The sequence below is a fragment of the Rhinoderma darwinii genome, chromosome 2 (assembly GCF_050947455.1).
Source record: "Rhinoderma darwinii isolate aRhiDar2 chromosome 2, aRhiDar2.hap1, whole genome shotgun sequence".
Taxonomy (NCBI): Eukaryota; Metazoa; Chordata; class Amphibia; order Anura; family Rhinodermatidae; genus Rhinoderma; species Rhinoderma darwinii.
The window spans coordinates 120,748,698-120,767,678 of NC_134688.1; the positions used below are offsets into that span (position 1 = coordinate 120,748,698).

General features: G+C 42.1%; 1 protein-coding gene across 1 annotated transcript in view; it reads right to left on the reverse strand.

The window, feature by feature from the left end:
* Nucleotides 1-18,981, reverse strand: part of RB1 (RB transcriptional corepressor 1) — a 292,199-nt gene that overhangs the window by 26,158 nt on the left and 247,060 nt on the right. The window contains exons 18-19 of the mRNA XM_075852244.1: nt 2,176-2,291; nt 74-243 (exon numbers count right to left, since the gene is read on the reverse strand). Coding sequence (XP_075708359.1) covers nt 74-243; nt 2,176-2,291 — 286 coding nt within the window. The remainder of the gene's footprint in view (nt 1-73; nt 244-2,175; nt 2,292-18,981) is intronic.

An 18,981-nucleotide genomic window follows, 5' to 3' on the forward strand; every position in this document is an offset into this window, starting at 1 on the left:
AAACAAATGGTAGCCTGTCATCTGATCATGTGCAGAATAATTCAGCATCTCTTCAACCAGTTATTTTTTTTACCTTTTTTATAAAAAACAGAAAGTGAGGTAGATTTCTGCTGAGACTGCGAAGCATGTGCACCCTGGCCATTTGTATTGGATGTTGCATGTGCACCCTGGCCATTTGTATTGGATGTTATGTGCATATTAGGTGCAGCACATTGATGTGTATTTCTTGAAGGCGAGAGGTATCTGAAAGAAGGGAAATAAGTATTAGTACATCAAGATTCACATAACAGTCTATTTTGTAAATTGTCATGTGCCCCACACGACAAATGTCTGGATTATTGTTCTGCGTAGTGCCATCTAGGTGACATCCAGTAAGACATTGTCAAATGAATTAAAGCGCATACTAATAATAATTCAAAATGATAATTAGTGTAAATAATTATTGGTAAATATTGTCAGATGATGTTTATAAAAGAAAAAAAGGGGGCAAATTACCAAATGATCCGACCCTAACTTGCACCTGAGTAGAATGTTTGGACCAATGTATGTGAACAGTTCTTGATATTTATTTGCACTTAAAGATTGACACCATTTTTACATTTTAGAGCCTTGCCACCTTGTGGTGGTCACAATAGTCATCACTTCTTGGTTCAGATCTGACAGTAATTATTGATAGATATTATTTAACGCCTCGGCGACAGATATTATTTAACGCCTTGGCGACATCCACAGTTGACACCCAGCTCTAACGGCCAGGATCGGAAATGACTCCAACCATAGCCATTTAACCACTTAAAGAGGATCTGGCACTAGTTTATTAATGCCCTAATGGGCGCTATGATGCTGATAATTACAGTGTAATTTTTTTTTTTTAACTTTTATTATTTGCATAGTTATGAGCATTTTTGAAATCTGCTAATTTGGCTATACTTGCCAAATGGGAGGTAATTTTTCACTCTGGGCGGTGTAATGTTTTCTGTATGACGTTGTCCAATCAGCTACAGTCCTCCTCTTCCCAGCCCAGTAGCACAGCGTGATCATATAGTATACAGCTTCCATTCCTGACTGTATTTTCAACTGGTGATGTTTCCGGTTGTTTGATTAGAATCTCATCTTTCATATGCCACCAGTGTCCTAGGTGGTCCACAGCTGGAGATATGGCTGTTTGAAGTGATCCCCTTCCCTCCAGCCTCAGTCTCTCACACTGTGCGAAGCAGCTTCATGCTGATAGGACAGCGTCAGAGGCTGTGAGGTAGCTCCACCTCAGGAGAATCGCTGGTGTTGACACCCACTTGGCTAGTATAGCCTCATTTGCTCATTTAGAAAAAAGCTCATAACTTTTAAAATAATAAACTTTTTGGGACACAATTTTCACAAGCATTATCAGTGTGATAGCGCCTATTAGATTAGCTGGGAGATAGGGCATTGCTAAACTAGTGACATATCCTCTATAAGCTATTATCCTCCCCTATGTTCACCCATCGGTACCCCGCCGGGACCATGGTATGCCGATGGGTTGTCATGGCAGCTGGGGCCTAAAGAAGGCCCCCCCCCGGTCTGCCATGTTGGTCCTCCTATTAAGCCAAATAGGAGAACGCAAAATGCACAATACACTGCAATATATAAGTATTGCAGTGTACTGTACAAGAAATACAACAATCGCATGTTTAAGAGGGACTAAGAAAAAATTAGTTTAATGAAGTTTTTAAGAATACATATATTAACAAAAATTAGTTATGGGTCTGGCAACACAAAAACAAGTTGTTTTGTTTTTTTAACAAATAGTTTTTATTCTGCAAAAGAAGTAAAACTTAAAAAAAGACTAGAAATTTGGCATCAGCATAATCGTATTGAGCCGCAGAGTAAAGTTAACATGTCACTAGTTTACTACGTGGTGAACGGCGTAAAATTAAAACCAAAATATCTATGAAGGAATTGCGTTTTTTTTCCATTTCACTCCAGAAAATAATTTTTAAAAGCTTCTCAGTACATTATATGGTGCCAGTAAAAAAAAAATGCATCTCATCCTGCCAAAAACAAGCCCTCATACAGCTATTTCAAAGGATAAATTAAAAAAAGTTATGGCTCTTAGCAGGCAGGGAGGGAAAAATGAGAATTAAAAAAATTCAAAACGGACTGTGGCGCACAAGAAGTTAATAGTCATTCGATACTTACAGATCTGCTGCAGTAGGATTGTGTTGGGACGGCTGCTGTAACATGCTTGCTATTTCTGGGTGATCTGCTTCCTCCCGATCTCTAGTTTGTTGGATCAGATAAAATAGAGGCGAATTCTAACATATAAAAAGAAAAAAAAAAAACATTAATATCCCTATAACATAATCCAAGTCTATATTTAATAATGATGATAATAACAGTCCAGCTAAAATCCTGTAAATCTTATAAAACAACAAAAAAGACAAGTCTGCAGCCTTAAAGGGTAATTAAACGTTCAACAAACTTCTGACATGTCATAGTGACATGTCAGAAGATAGAGTGGTGGGGGTCCGAGTACTGAGATCCCCACCAATAGCTAAAACAAAGCAGGAGGAGCGCTCGTGTGAGTGCTTAGCTGCTTCGTTTGTTTGGCTTTTTCTGGAAATCGATGTAGCGGAGTACGGGCGCAATAGAAAGTCTATGAGCCCGTACACTGCTACATCGGCTTTCCGGACAAAGCCGTACAGAAGCTAAGCGGCTAAGCACTCACACAAGCGCTTCTGCGGCTTCGTTTTAGTGATTGGTGGGGGTCTCAGTGCTCCAACCCCCACCAAACAAAACTTTTGACATGTCACCATGACATGTCAAAAGTTTGTTGAACATTTAGTTACCCTTTAATGGTTTGGTCTGATGCTCCAAAGACTTTCTGTTCTCCTTAATTAAAGGGGTATTCCCATCTCGGACATGTATCACAGGATATGCCATAAATGTCCAATCGATGTGGGTTCACCTCTGAAACCTGCACCTATCTCTAGAACGGGCCTCCCTGACCCCTGTCCTACCTTCTCATGCTGTCGCCGGGCTTCGGCCACTGAGTTACCACTTGGCTAGGAGTACGGAAAAGGCAGAGCATGCTGAGCAACACTATTTCCATAACGGTCATATTTCTGTAACTCCTATTTACTTCTAAAGTAGCACAGTGAGCTACATTGTTTTTGGAACTCAGGAGTTATGAAAACAGCGTAGCTCAGCTGTTACCGTACTCCTAGCCACCTTTGTAACCTAGAGGTGTGTTCACAGCGACAGCAGGAGAAAGTAGGACGGGAGGGGTCAGGAGGCCCCGTTCCACAGATAGGTGCAGGTCCCAGAGGTGGGAACCACATCTATTGGACATTTATGGCATATCCTGTGGAAATGCCATTAATATTCAAGCTGGATATACCCCTTCCCGACATCTGCTGTATATATACGCTGTATATATATAACAATTTTATAAAGAAGTGATTTTATTTATTTATACGCTGCAAAACATAAAAAAACTATATACATATGTTATCACCGTCATCGTACCGATCCGCAGAATTAAGTAAAATTGTGAATGCCGTAAGAAATAAAGAATTTAAAACGCCAAAATCATTGTTTTTGGACACCAAAGCTCTAAATAAAATGTAATAAAAAGTGATCAAAAAGTTGCATGTACCAAAAAATGGTACCAATAAAAACTACAACCCGTCCTGCCAAAAATAAGCCCTCACACCGCTAAATTCATGGAAAAATAAAAAAGTTATGGCGTTTGGAAGGCGGGGAGTGAAAAACCAAAATGGAAAAGCAAAAAAGGATCAGTCCTGCAAAGGTTAATTAATTGTCATACTCGGGAGAGATTGCGCTACAAATTTAGGGCGACTTTTTCTCCTTTATCCCTTGTGAAAATGAAAAAATTCAACATTTTAGTGGACAAAAATGTTTATATTAATTTTCACGGCCTAATTCTACTAAATTCTGCAAATAACCTGTGTGGTATAAATGCTAACTATACCCCTAGAAAAATTCCTTGAGGGGTGTAGTTTCCCAAATGGGGTCACTTTTGGGGTGTTTCCACTGTTTTGTTCCCTCCAGGGCGTTGCAATAGCGACATGGCACTAAAAACCAATCCAGCAAAATCTGCACTCCAAAATCCAAATGGCGCCCCCTCCTTTCTGAGCGCTGTCGTGGGTCCAAACAGCAGTTTATTACCAAATATGGGGTATTTCCGTAATCGGGAGAAGATGCTTTACAAATGTTGGGGTGCATTTTCTTCTTTATTCCTTGTAAATATTAAAAATGTCTATGTTTTTTCAGAAAAAAAGTAGATTTTCATTTTCACAGACTAACTCCAATAAATATAGCAAAATACCTGTGGGGTCAAAGTGCTAACTATAGCCCTAGATAAATTCCTTGAGGGGTTTAGTTTCCAAAATGAGGTCACTTTTGGGGAGTTTCCACTGTTTTGGCACCACAAGACCTCTTCAAACCCGACATGGTGCCTAAAATATAATCTAAAAATAAGCAGGCCCCAAAATCCACTAGGTGCTCCTTTGCTTCTGAGGCAGGTGTTTCAGTCAATTAGGGCACTAGGGCCACATGTGGGGTATTCCTAAAAACTGCAGGACCTGGGCAATAAATATTGAGTTGTATTTCTCTGGTAAAACCTTTTGTTACACAATTTCTTTTATTACGAATGCATTTCGGCAAAAAAAAAAGAGAAATTTGTAAATTTCACCTCTACTTTGCTTCATTTCCCATGAAACGCCTAAAGGGTTAAGACACTTTCTGAATGCTGTTTTGAATACTTAGAGGGGTGCAGTTTTTAAAATGTGGTGATTTATTGGGGGATTCTAAAATATAAGGCCCTCAAAACCAGTTCAGAACTGAACTGGTCCCTGTAAAAATAGCCTTTTGAAATTTTCTTGAAAATGTGAGAAATTGCTGCTAAAGTTCTAAGCCTTGTAACGTCCTAGAAAAATAAAAGGATGCTCAAAAAAATATAAAGTACACATATGGGAAATGGTAACTAGTGACTATTTTGTGTGGTATTACTATCTGTTTTACAAGCAGATACATTTAAATTTAGATAAATGCACATTCTTGTAAATTTTCTTTAAATTTTGATGTTTTTCACGAATAAATATTGAATTTATCGACCAAAATTTTCCACTATCATAAAGTACAATATGTCACGAGAAAACAATCTCAGAAACGCTTGGATAGGTAAAAGCATTCCCAAGTTCTTACCACATAAAGTGACACGTCAGATTTGAAAAAATCGGCTGCGCCACAAGGCCAAAACAGGCTGAGTCCTAAAGGGGCTAAAAACGCAACATAAACGCACCGTGTGGCCTTTCCCTCAAAATACACATAAAAAAGTGTGAGTACATGGATCAGTTAAGTATCAGAAACCATGAACCATATTTTTTACTGGAAAAAGAAATACGGAAGAAATTAAATCTCTGATACAACCAATGAATAAGAAACACTAAAAATATATACAGTGGATATAAAAAGTCTACACACCCCTGTTAAAATGGCAGTTTTTGTCATGTTACAAAATCAGTACAAGATCAATCATTTCAGAACTTTTCCCACCTTTATTGTGACATAATATGTACAATTCCATTGAAAAACAAACTGATATATTTTAGGGTGGAAAAAATAAATAAATTAATTAATAATGTGGATGCATAAATATTCACACCCTTAAACTAATTCTTTGTTGAATTACCCTTTGATTTTATGACAGCATTCAGTCTTTTTGGGTAGAAGTCTATTAGCATGGCACATCTTGACTTGGCAATTGTTGCCCACTCTTCCTTGCAAAATCGCTCCAAATCTGTCAGATTGCGAGGGCATCTCCTGTGTACAGCCCTCTTCAGGTCACACCACAGATTTTCAATGGGATTCAGGTCTGGGCTCTTGCTGGGCCATTCCAAAACTTTGATCTTCTTCTGGTGAAGCCATTCTTTTATTGATTTGGAGGTATGCTTTGGGTCGTTGTCGTGCTGAAAGGTGAAATTCCTCTTCATCTTCAGCTTTTTAGCAGAGGCCTGCAGGTTTTGTGCCAATATTGTCTGATATTTGGAACTCTTCATAATTCCCTTCACCTTGACTAAAGCCCCAGTTCCAGCTGCAGAAAAACAGCCCCAAATCATAATGCTGCCTCCACCATGCTTCACTGTGGGTATGGTGTTCTTTTGGTGATGTGCAGTGTTAGTTTGCGCTAAACATACCGTTTGGAATTAAGGCCAAAAAGTTCAACCTTGGTCACATCAGATCAGAACACATTTTCCCACATGCTTTTGGCAGACTTGATGTAGGTCTTTGCAAAAAATAGCCGGGCTTGGATATTTTTCTTAGTTAGAAAAGGCAAGTCTTGCCACCCTATCCCAATACCCAGACATATGAGGAAAACGGGAGATTGTTGTCACATGCACTGCACAACCAGTACTTGCCAGAAAGTCCTGCAGCTCCTTTAATGGTGCTGTAGGCCTCTTGGACCAATTTTCTTCTGGTCTTCTCATCAAGTTTTGAGGGACATCCAGTTCTTGGTAATGTCACTGTTGTGCCAAATGTAATCCACTTCTTGATGACCGTCTTCACGGTGTTCCATGGTATATCTAATGCCTTGGAAATTCTTTGGTACCCATCTCCTGACTGATGCCTTTCAACACTCAGATCCCTTTGATGTGATGTAAGCTCTTTACTGACCATGGCTTTTTCTGTCACATGCAACAAAGACAATGTCAGGTAAATCCTAATAGAACAGCTGAAATTTATATGGGGTTACTCAGAATCACTTTAAATAATGACAGCTGTGTACGGACTACTATTTAACATGAGTTTAAATGTGATTGGCTAATTCTGAACACAACCACATCCCCAATTATAAGAGGGTGTTCACACTTATGCAACCACATTATTTGTTTTTTTATTATTCCCCTATAAATTATTTCAATTTGTTTTTCAATGGAATTGTACAAATTATGTGTTACATTAAAGGTAGAAAAAGTTCTGAAACGATTAATCTTGTACTGATTTTGTCACATAACAAAAACTGGCATTTTAACAGGGGTGTGCAGACTTTTTATATCCACTGTAATGTACTAGAGTTAGAAACAGGTTTGGTTTCCCAGTCTTATATTGAGGTTAACATTTCATTGATTTTATAACAGGTATAGTCACAGGATATTATTAGATAAACATAATCTGATCAAAAAAGACAAGGCTGATTTGGAAAAGGCAGCCGACTCATTTCCGAGTACTTGTTTGCATATAAAGTACATGAAAGTAAACTGATAACAGCTCTTAAAATGGGAACACATTTTTATTCAATGAAAGGTCAATCCAGGAACCTTGTGTTATAGGCAATTTATTATGGAAAAAAGAAGTGGGAAACATTTGCCATTTGTAAAGGTACACAAAATTAGACCATTCTTGGTTTACTCAAAGGTAGATTAAGTGTTCTTTGGGTCATTTATGATGTTATCCACGCTAATCTGTATTTTTGTCAGCTCAGTGGCTCTAGATATTCGTTGGAAGGTGCAGACTATTTTGGTGGGATCTGCAGACAATCAAATGTCTATGGTAGGCTGATTCACTTCTCTCTAAGTGTATACACTTAAGAGGGTTTGACAGGCTTCCTAAGCTGGCTATACATGATAGCTTTCAGCTCAACATTTGCCATTATCCCTGACCTCCGCATGAACATACATGTTCAGCTCGGCAGAGAAGGAGACAAGCCAATGTCAAACACTTATCTCCTGGCTGAGCAAAAGGATCAGGAATGCTGAAAACTAACATGCCCCCAACCTCGTTTCCACTAACTTCTTTCTTTTGGGGGACAAGCGGAAAGCCGACTAGGCAGCTTAAAGCATTAGATTATATTAAAAGTGATGGGATCCAATAACAATAATTGAATGCGTACGGGCAGCCTTAGACCCAACAATTCTCACTATAGCGCACTGGTAGTCTAGTATTTGAGCAGTCAAATGCCGATTCATGCCCAAAATAAAGTAAACACTAACAGCAAAAATAAAAAGACAACAAAAACGTGGAAATTATTTTAACCCCTTTAGGATGCAGCCTGTTTTGGTCTTGTGGACACATGATTTTTTTTCAAATCTGACATGTGTCGCTTTATATGGTAATAACTTTGGAATGCTACGGATAGGGGGTAAATTGTTATAACCGGAATACCCCTTTAAGCAGTATCAGAAGCTACCTTGGCTACTGTGTTAATTTCTTTACATGTGAGGCACGTGACCAGTTAAAACATAAAAGCGGAATATCTGTGGGCTGTTGACTTTAATGCAAATCTGTCCCTCATTTAATTACACAAATTTGTTTGTTCATGTGAGTTTTATTAATAGTTGTTTCAATTCCATATAAATGTAGATGGAAATATATATATATATATATATATATATATATATATATATATATATATATATTTATTTTTTAAATCATTGTGTTAAAACAGGTCACAGAGAGATCTATACAACCAAGCAACACATTGGCCCACATATACTGAGCAGTCTATGCTAGATTTTAGCATAAACTGTGGCAAAAAGCGGACATCCTCCTCCTGACCCTGTATGGCTGTAGATGACCCCAGGGGGATTGGTAACATGAACTATTATTAATCAGCGAGCATACTTACACTCTGCGTGTCAATTTTTAATGACTTAACCGCCTGGACATTTACCAGAGTCAGGATCGAAGCATCCAATACGTTGCACCAAGCACATGCACCACACACAAATCTCAATAAACTTTGTACATTTTAAAGACAGATCTGCTCGATCTTTAGCGTAAAATACGCTGACCGCTCCTCTAGCGACACGCTATAGTCATATCGGTAAAGATTAGCACTAGAAAGGAAATAGCCATAGCATTTCTGATACATGGAAATTCAGTCAGAAAATACATTTTCATCCACTGACTTTCACCATAAACGATTATTTACAAGTAGTGCGCGTGATTTTAACGCACCCATTGACTTCAATGGGTGCGTGATGCGCGAAAAATGCAGAACTATAGGACCTGTCGTGAGTTTTACTCAGCGGACTCACGCTGCGCAAAATCACTGACAGTCTGCACTGCCCCATAGACTAATATAGGTCCGTGCGAGGCACGTGGAAATCACGCGCGTTGCACGGACGTATATCACGTTCATGTAAATCCGCCCTAAGTTTAGGGAATTGCATTTATTGATAAGAGTTATGCTGTGTTCACATGTTGCCATCAATTTGTGTTTTTTGCCACGATTCCACTAAAATCGTGAAATGGAGCTTTTAAAAAAATTTGCTGTAAATATGTAATGTCACAGTGCTGTATAAGCCATATCGTTTGTAAAGGCGGATAGAAACTTCTATACCTATATAATACGACATGTGTGGTATGTATCAATTGCTCACGTCTTACAGTTCTTTGCAGAGCACATATTGTTTTCAATGAGGGTTTGCTTGAGTATGCGTTTTTGTCAAAAAGTGGAATTTTCATGCAATTTTTGCTTACAATCACTATTTGATGCAAAGTTGCATAAAGGTGTGTAGAAACATTTCACAGATGATCTAGAGAAATGGAGGCCCCCAGAGCTAAAGTTCAAGTGTCATAGCAAAGGGTCTGAATACTTAAGTCCATGCGAAATTTGCATTTTTAATTTTTTAATAAATTTGCAAAAAAAATGTAAAGTTCTGTTTTCACTTTGTCATTAAGGTGTATGGAGTGCAAAAAGGTGGGGAAAAACTTGAATACCTTTTATTTTAGCACAAGTCCTCAACACAACAAAATGTGAAAAAAGTGAAAGGGTCTGAAGACTTCCCGAATGCACCGTATATGAACTTTGCACCCCTTGGTCAACTATTTTTACATTATTTTTGTATGTAAGCCTCTGAGTTTGAGTATGATTTTTATGTGCAAACGTACGTTATAATGAATTATCTAAGTTTTAGGTGCAAAGGATATAATACTAAGTCCTGTTTGTCACAAAATTACGTGAAGGTGGACATGGCTGGCAGCAGCAAGTCAAGACAACTGCAATAGTCAGGTTGTCTGCTTTCAGGAAATATATAGGGTATGGAGGTGAATTCACTTTTCAAGGCTCCAAAGTGTAAAGATATTTGTCAGCAATGCCCAAAACACGAGACCAAACTCCCGGGAGTTTTATTGCCTTGTTCACACTGAGTTTTTTGGCGCCGATTTTGACGGAAACCGCGTCGGAATCAGCGCCAATAAAACGTCTGAAACCGCCTCCCATTGATTTCAATGGGAGGCGGAGGCATTTTTTTTCTCGGGTGACCATTAGCCTGTTCTTTCTTGTCGCGGTTCCGCCTCGGACCTCCCAATGAAATCAATGGGAGGCAGAAAAAGCTCTTTCCGCTACTCAATGACCGCAGGTGAAAAACGCAGCAAAAACCACAGCAAGAAAGTGCAGGCAGGTCAAAATCTGCTTCAAAATTCCTGAAGGAACTTTGAGGCAGATTTTTTCTGCCTGCAAAATACTCCGTGAACAGGGCCTAAATCGGCTATAGGCTTCAGCTAGAATTTTGCATATGGGTGGTGCTAAGTGTCCAAAAGATTCAGCAAAGACAATATACAAATATGTAGAAAGGATCCACGAAGATACACATCTTACCGGACCTATCTAGACACACCTTGGCACAACGATCAGCTCTCAAACCACTTCTGGAGTTACTCTGGAATCGAGGCATCATCTATAGATTGGGCTTCCCCTTTGCCCTAATGGTCGGACAAGATGGCCAGACCTACACTTCGAGAGCTCCAAGTGATATAACTGACTACCTTCGGGACCTAGGCCTTCCTCCCATTACTATACAAGAATGGCCCTCGCTGTTGTCTTCTGCTGGCAGAGGCTCTCATGTGGGACGCCCTCCTTATTCGCAACCGCTGCCTGCTGGGGGTCGCTCCCCGCGGGGAACCAGGCTATGGTTTGGACGTGGACAGGGAGCCTACACCGCCTAGGGATCCTGCCCGTTCAGCTTGAGAGGTTTGATGCCCTGTTTGTATGTTCCAGGACTTATTTCGCTACTTGCCATTGATTTTTCTTAGTTCCTGTATGTCCTCTTTTGCTTTCTGCCTTAGATATTGTTTGTCCTGCTGTTTTAACATGCCTTCCCCTCTATTTTTAATTTGTTTGTCATGATAGCTGTTTATACTTCTATTTCTGTTATTATACGCTGGGGAGCATGGAATGCTCTTATGCGTAGCTGTCACCTTCCCCCTGTAGGTACCAGACCAATCCGGAGCGAAGCGGATGCTTCTTGGTCCTTCGCATTTTTGTGCTTAGCTTATGCAGCAGTCTCTATTTTGCTGCCTTTTTGTTCCTGTTTTGTTTTCGTTTAATGCTGTGATTTCTATCCCTAGACTGTCCCCCCCCCCCCTTCTCTTCCTTGTGGTGATCCTGGACTCCTTCCTTTCCCGGAATGTTTCAAAATGCGGTCATGCCTATGCCCATGGCTGACCTCACTTTAGCCTCCTTCAATGTGAAGGGGTTAAATACACCTAAAAAGAGAGCGCAAATCCTGCACCATCTTTATAAACGTAAGGTACATATTGCATGTTTCCAGGAAACACACTTTAAGGAGGGTCACTCCCCTACTATTAGACATAAATTTTATACACACTGGCATTTCAGTAACAATTCACTTTCCAGATCGTGTGGAGTTGCCATAGCTCTTCATAAATCCCTCACTCATCAGGTCGTTAATGTTGTCACCGACTCTGAGGCTAGATATATCATCCTAGTTCTAAACATTGGTGGGTGGGGGGCGTGGCTTAGCGGCGTATGTGAGAGGAAGCAGGAACCGGAGCTCCCGCTGCCGATACCCTGGAAATCATCCTGAGACTCCACTATACTAACGCGGACATACCTGTGGTGACAGGGGAGAAGACGGTGATCCTCCAGGTACAATTCTGGAGCTGATTGAGGCTGTTATGACCCGGTCCAGGAAATCTAAGGCGGCAGAGGACGGTGAGCTGGGGCTGCAAGATGGCGCCGACATGTGCTCGTATACAGAGAGCAGGGATGTGAGAGGGGCGGCAGCATCCAGGCTGGAACGCTTTGCCAGGAAGGCCCCTATGAAACCTGAGGCAGCTGGAGGAATGTCGGATGGAGGGAAGGAGCAGGCTGGCAGCTCAGGCTCGAGATATGAGCCGCTGCGAGCACAGATGGAGGAGGAGGAGGAGGAGGAAAATGGAGGAGACGCTCCAGGCGGTTCAGGAGGAGGATTGAATGGAGGCATGCAGAACTTGGACAAGCCGGGCCCCACGCTGGCAGATGTTTTTTCGGCGGTAAGCCTGAGTAATACTACGCTGGCTAAGCTTACTTGCCAGGTGGGGGGAATTAAGGAGGATTTGTCTATCATACGCCATGATTTGCAGAAGGTGGCAGAGCGCACAACAGCGGTGGAGGGCCGAGTCAGCAACTTAGAAGATTGAATGCTGCCCATGAGACGGGATGTAAATGCGGTGGCGGAGGATGTAAAGTATCTCTTATCTAAAGCTGATGATTTGGAGAATCGTTTAAGACAAAATAATGTGAGGATGGTGGGAATCCCTGAAAAAGTGGAAGGGTCTAATCCGGATTCCTTTTTTGAAAAATGGCTATTGGAGGTTTTTGGAAAAGAGTCACTGACCCCACTATTTGCAGTGGAAAGAGCCCATAGAGTACCCACACGTCCTGGTCCACCTGGGCGGCCACCGCGACCTGTTCTGGTAAAGCTGCTCCATTATAAAGATAGGGACATAATTCTTCGACAGGCCCGGGAAAGGCAAGATATTCGGGTGAACGGTGTGAAGGTGTCTTTTTATCCGGATTTCTCTGCAGAAGTTCAGAAGCGGAGGATGCAATTTCTGGACATAAAAAGGCGGCTGAGGAATCATCGAGTTCCATATTCTATGCTGTATCCTGCAAAGCTTCGGGTGGCGGCATTGGGATCCGTGCAATTCTTTGAAAATCCGAAAGATGCACTCGGATGGCTGGACAGTCATGATGATCGCCTAAGGCACGATCGAGAGGAAGCGGCGGCGTGATCAACAGGCGGAGGGTTAAAGAAGGGACTCTGCTATGAAAGGAGGAAGATGAGTTACATGAGGGCATAAGGCCTTGTTATTATGCAGTTTTATGTTGGTCTAAGGTTAAGCTGCAGTTCATGTGTCATTGATAGTTGGAGGTGAGGAAAGTGCTGTCAGTTCAAGGGCAGACTGAGATGTTGGAGTCATTAAAAATACTAATTGTTTATTGAGGAGGAGGTAGCGGGAAGCTCTTGGTTTTGAGGTTAACACTGTAGGGGAAAAAGAATGTGTCTTTACAAAGTGAGTGGGAAGCTGTATGGTCATAGAGGTGAAGTTTTCTTCACCAGCCCGGGCCCTCTTAGGAGGGTATGTTTATGGATAGTTGGGGGGTTAGGGTGGGGGGAGGGGAGAGGTTTTGGAGGGAAAGGGAGTTTGCAACGCAGTACACTCAGATAGCCACTGGAGGTAATGGGAATAGCCACTGTCAAAAGCGAGAAATGTCCAGATGGGGGGTAGGGTAAATCTGTTGTCCTGGAATGTGAGAGGTATGGGGGAGATAGCTAAAAGGCGGGCTATATTTGATTATTTGAAAGGGAAGGCCGCTGGAGTGATAGGCTTACAGGAAACTCATCTTACTGCTGATAAGGTGCAACAGATACATAGGGTATGGATACGACACAGCTTTCATTCTTTTCATTCTACATACTCGAGGGGGGTTAGCCTCCTAGTGCATAGAGATGTACCGTTTAGCTTTTTAGATTCCTTTAAAAATAGGGATGGGAGATATGTTGGGGTGCATTGTAAATTGTTTAATTGGGAATGTATACTTGTGGTGATGTATGTGCCTCCCCCGTACTCTGTGGTACCAATGAGAGAGGTGTTGGAGAAACTGGCTGGCTGGCCTATGATATCGACCATATTGATGGGAGATTTTAATAATATAATGGATAAAGGGTGGGATAAATTTCCAAACGGGGGGGGGGAGAGATGTTTGTCTGACAAGGTTTGGTAAATACATGACGGAAGTTGGGCTCACGGATATTTGGCGGGCAAAGTGGCCATCTACTACGCAATACTCGTGTGTATCATCTACATATGGATCACTGTCCCGAATAGACCTAATGTTTAATAATGGAATAGGGATGGAATGTGTGGAGGGGGTGGAATATTTGCCACGATCGCTGTCTGATCATTCTCCAATGTTGCTAAAGCTCCGAACAGGTTTACAGACGGGGGGGTTGAGAATGCACTGGAGGCTCAACCCATTTTGGATACGCTTGGTGGGGGAGGAGATCATAACCATGAGCTTGAGAGAATACTTCGAATTTAATAAGGGTACGGTTCCTACAGATATTCTGTGGGATGCTATGAAGGCGAATATAAGAGGGGTGTATATAAGGGAGATTACCCACATAAAAACTAAGACAAGGCAAATGGGTCAACATTTGACGGATCGGGTGACAATAACAGAGGTGAGCCACGTTACCAATAACAATGCGGAAACTTTAGCCCAATGGAAGGCGGCTCAAAAATTGCTTAGGGAACATCAGATGGAGCAGGCAGCTAATAAAAGATTGTTTTTGCAACAAAAATACTATGAGGAGGGCGAGATGACGGGCAGATTGTTAGCAAATATCACACGGCCGGCGCGGGAGAGTGCGTTCATACATCAGTTAAGGACAGCAAGTGGGGCTCTGGTGGAGGAAACAGGAGATATATTAGGTGTGTTGACATCATTTTATAAGGAATTATATCGCACTAAGGTGGACTATCCGGAGGATCTTCTGTCAGAATATCTGGCAGAAATGACATGGGTTACTTTGGGAGAGGAAGAGAAGGAGGGGTTGGAGGAATCAATTACTTTAGAGGAAATACAGGAAGCGGTGAGTTCTATGGCGAATGAAAAGGCCCCAGGGATAGATGGTATACCCACTGAACTGTATAAAACATATGGAGAGACGGTTCTGCCAGAGTTACTGGAGGTGTTCCAGGATAGTTTCGCCAGAGGGCGATTACCGCAGACAATGTATGAAGCTGCTATAGTTGTGATTCCTAAAGATGGGAAAGATCGGACGCAACCCGACTCTTACAGACCGATATCTCTGTTGACCACAGACATAAAAATTTTAGCTAAAGTACTAGCTAATAGGTTGTCGCGAGTAGTGACTACAATAGTAGGGATGGATCAGTCGGGATTTATGCCAGCACGTTCTACAGCAGTTAACTTACGTAGACTTTTCTTAAATTTGCAGACAGATGCTCCGGATATGCGGTGTAGAGCAGTGTTGTCGTTAGATGCCGCCAAGGCGTTTGATAGTGTGGAATGGAGTTACTTATGGGCTGTATTGGAGCGGATTGGCTTTGGACGGAATTTTATTAAATGGGTACAATTATTGTATAAGGAACCGGTGGCTCGGATCAGAGCAAATGGAAGGATGTCGGACTCTTTTAGGTTGGAGAGGGGGACGAGACAGGGGTGCCCACTCTCTCCGTTACTGTTTGCACTAGCGATTGAGCCACTAGCAAATATGGTAAGACAACATCCGGGGATAGAAGGGTTTCGTTGTGGAGAGTTGGAGGAGCGTATAGCATTATACGCGGACGATATACTGCTGTTCCTGGGGGAGATAGATCATTCACTGCCAGTGATAATGACGATATTGGAGAGGTTTGGCAGGTTTTCGGGGTTAAAAATTAATTGGAGTAAGTCGGCGTTGTTACCACTCCAGCCAGTGAATACACCATTGATGATTGGAGGAACTGAAGTGCCGTGTGTACGGAAATTTAAATATCTGGGGATTACGGTATCAGCAAGGGTGCAGGACTTTGTCGAGTTGAATGTGATACCATTAATGAATAAATTAACAGATAGGACCAAAGTCTGGCTTGGGTTGCCGCTGTCAGCACTGGGACGAGCAAATCTCATCAAAATGATTCTGATGCCCCAGGTTCTCTATATTATGCACAATGCCCCAGTGTGGTTGCCTAAACACTGGTTCAGGAGAATACATAATTTGTTTAGAGACTTAGTGTGGAAAAGGGGGGTCCCCAGGATAAAAATGGAAAAGCTACAATTACCAGCAGAACAGGGGGGGGTAGCTATTCCAAATGCGTGGATATACTATCTAGCAGCCCAAATACAACACTTTAAAGGATGGAAGAATAGGGAGGAGTGGAACTCTAGTGGGAAACTGGTATACTATCTGGGTCAAAGAACGAATTTATTAGAGGCCATGGAGTCGCATAAATTACGGAGAGAGGCGAGAGGGAAACCGACTCTGCTACTATTACATAAAGTTTGGTGGGAAAGTAAGAAGATATTGGGGATTGCAGGATGCTCCAATTATATGCCTTTATGGGATAATCCATATCTATGGGAGGTTAATATTTTGGAAGGATTTCAGGATTGGGAACAAGCAGGGATCAGATATGTGCACCAGATATATGAAGGAGGTACTCTTAAGCTTTTTGCGCAGCTACAGGAAGAGTTTGGACTCTCACATAGGCGGTTCTACCAATATCTTCAGCTCAGGCATGCGATGCAGACACAAGAGAGGATGGTGGATTTGAGTTGCTCCACTATGGGAGGGATGGAACGGGTGCTGGAGGCCCAGGACACTAAGGGGCTTATTTCGGTGCTATATAGTATGCTACTTACCAAATTCCTAGGAGATCAGTTGCTGGAGACTAGACGTAAATGGGAAGAGGATGTAGGGACGATAGCGGATGACGAATGGGAGGAATTAATCGGATCGCCCAAAATAATCTCTATTAGTGTAGCACACAGGAGGTCGCAACTCTTTCTGCTGCATAGGGTGTATAGGACACCTAAGGTGATGTGGCAAATGCGAATTAGAACAACAAAAGAGTGTCCCAGATGTATGTTTGATGGAGCAGATATAAAACATATGTTTTGGAGTTGCCCGAGGCTGAATGTATATTGGAAAGCAGTTAAGGCAATGGTATCTAGAGTATATGGTAGAGATTTCCCACTGGAACCTAAGATCTTTTTATTGGGTTGTATGGGGGAGGAAGGAGGAGATGGGGTAGAATTACTGGCTATAAAAAAGGTTCTGTACCATGCTAGGAAATTAATTGCAAAATATTGGCTGCAGGCGGATCCCCCGGAGGTGGCTGAGCTAGTTGGATATGTTAATCACACGGTATCACTGGAACACCGAATATATCTAAAAAGAGGGGCAATACATAAATATGAGAAGCAATGGAGTAAATGGGTGAACACCTATAGTAATGCGGCACATTAGATGAGATTTGAAGGTGGACTGACACATATATATGTTTAAGGTATGGTGGGATCACGGGCTGGCATACAGGAAGGAGGGAAGAGGTGGAGAGATTTGGCGAATCAAGGAACAGAGGAGGTACTGCGAAGGGGGGGGGGGAGTTCGGGTGTTAGGGAAGGGGATATATATACTGGTACAACTAATGATGATGAAATGCAAAGTGTAATGTAAATTACAGGAATTTTGTTCTAAGCACAAGATGTTATGCTGTTACTTTGCTTTTTCTCCTGTTGACTGATTTCTTTGTACTTTATCAGAAATGAAAAGGATGTATAATTCATGTTGTATTTTCAATAAAAACTTGTCTGATTTAAAAAAAAAAAAAACATTGGTGGGTGTGAGTTCACTATGATTAATGCCTACGCCCCTAATACCAGTCAGGTCCTTTTCCTTCTTCATCTCATAGACACTGCCCTTCCGGTTGTATGGGGGACTGTGGTGTTACGCGGAGACTTTAATCTTACTTTAGATCCGACACTGGATAATTCTACTGGTCACTCCAGTATTGCATATAATGCCATCAAACGGGTGAAACACACCCTTTCACAGCTTCAACTATGTGATGCCTGGCGCCTTCAACACCCCTCTGACAAAGATTATAGCTTTTACTCTAATCCGCATGGCACCTACAGTCGCTTGGACTAAATCCTCCTTCAACACCGTGCCCTTCCCTGGGCAGCTTCCATGTCCATTGGCAACATTTTATGGTCTGATCATGCCCCAGTGTATTGTACCTTACACCTTCCTTTTCTCACCAAGGGTCCCTGGTCCTGGATACTTAATGAGTCTCTACTCCTTGATGGGGCCTGCAGTGCTGACCTGTTACAAACAGTTGAGCACTTCACATCCGATCACGCCCATGATTCCACATCTCCTATGATGCAGTGGGAGGCCCTTAAATGTGTGCTCCGAGGTGTCCTCATAAAACATGGAGCAGGCCTTAAAAGAGAAAGGGCCCGTTCCTTGAAACTTGCTCTCCAAATATTAGCTTCCTGGAACTAGCTCACAAGCGTGCGCTTTCTCTTCCGCTCTTACGGGAGTTACAGAGTGCCAGAGAAGACGCCCGGCGTCTGTTAGACTCAAAAGCGTGCCCTCCAAGTTTGTCGGAGCAAATTTTATGGATTTGGTAATAAAAGCGGACGCATGTTAGCCAGAGCGTTAAAGGCTCAGTTGGCCCAATCTCATATACCAAGTATTAAATCTTCCTCTGGCCACGTGGTCCATACGACCTCCGAGATTGCGAACTGCTTTCACCAATTTTTTTCTGACCTCTATAATAGGCCCTCTACTGCCTCTTCGTCCCCGGACCGGGCCTCTCTCCCCTCTCGTTTCACGCCTTTGTCTAGTGAGATGGATGCTGATATTACCTCGCTGGAGATTCTTGCAGTTATCAAGGACCTCCCGGGGGGAAAGAGTCCCGGACCGGATGGGTACACTGCCAAATTTTATTAAACATTGACTGACTGTTTGGCGCCACTTCTGCTCCAAGCCTTTAATTCTATCTCCCATGAAGTCTTGTTCCCCACTGGCTCCACCTTGGCCCATGTTACTGTCATCCCTAAATCAGGCAAATATCCTCAGCTTTGCTCGAGTTATCTCCCCATCTCCTTGCTCAACGTCGACCTAAAAATTTATGCCAAATTGTTAGCGAACAGATTGAATAAACATCTTTCTA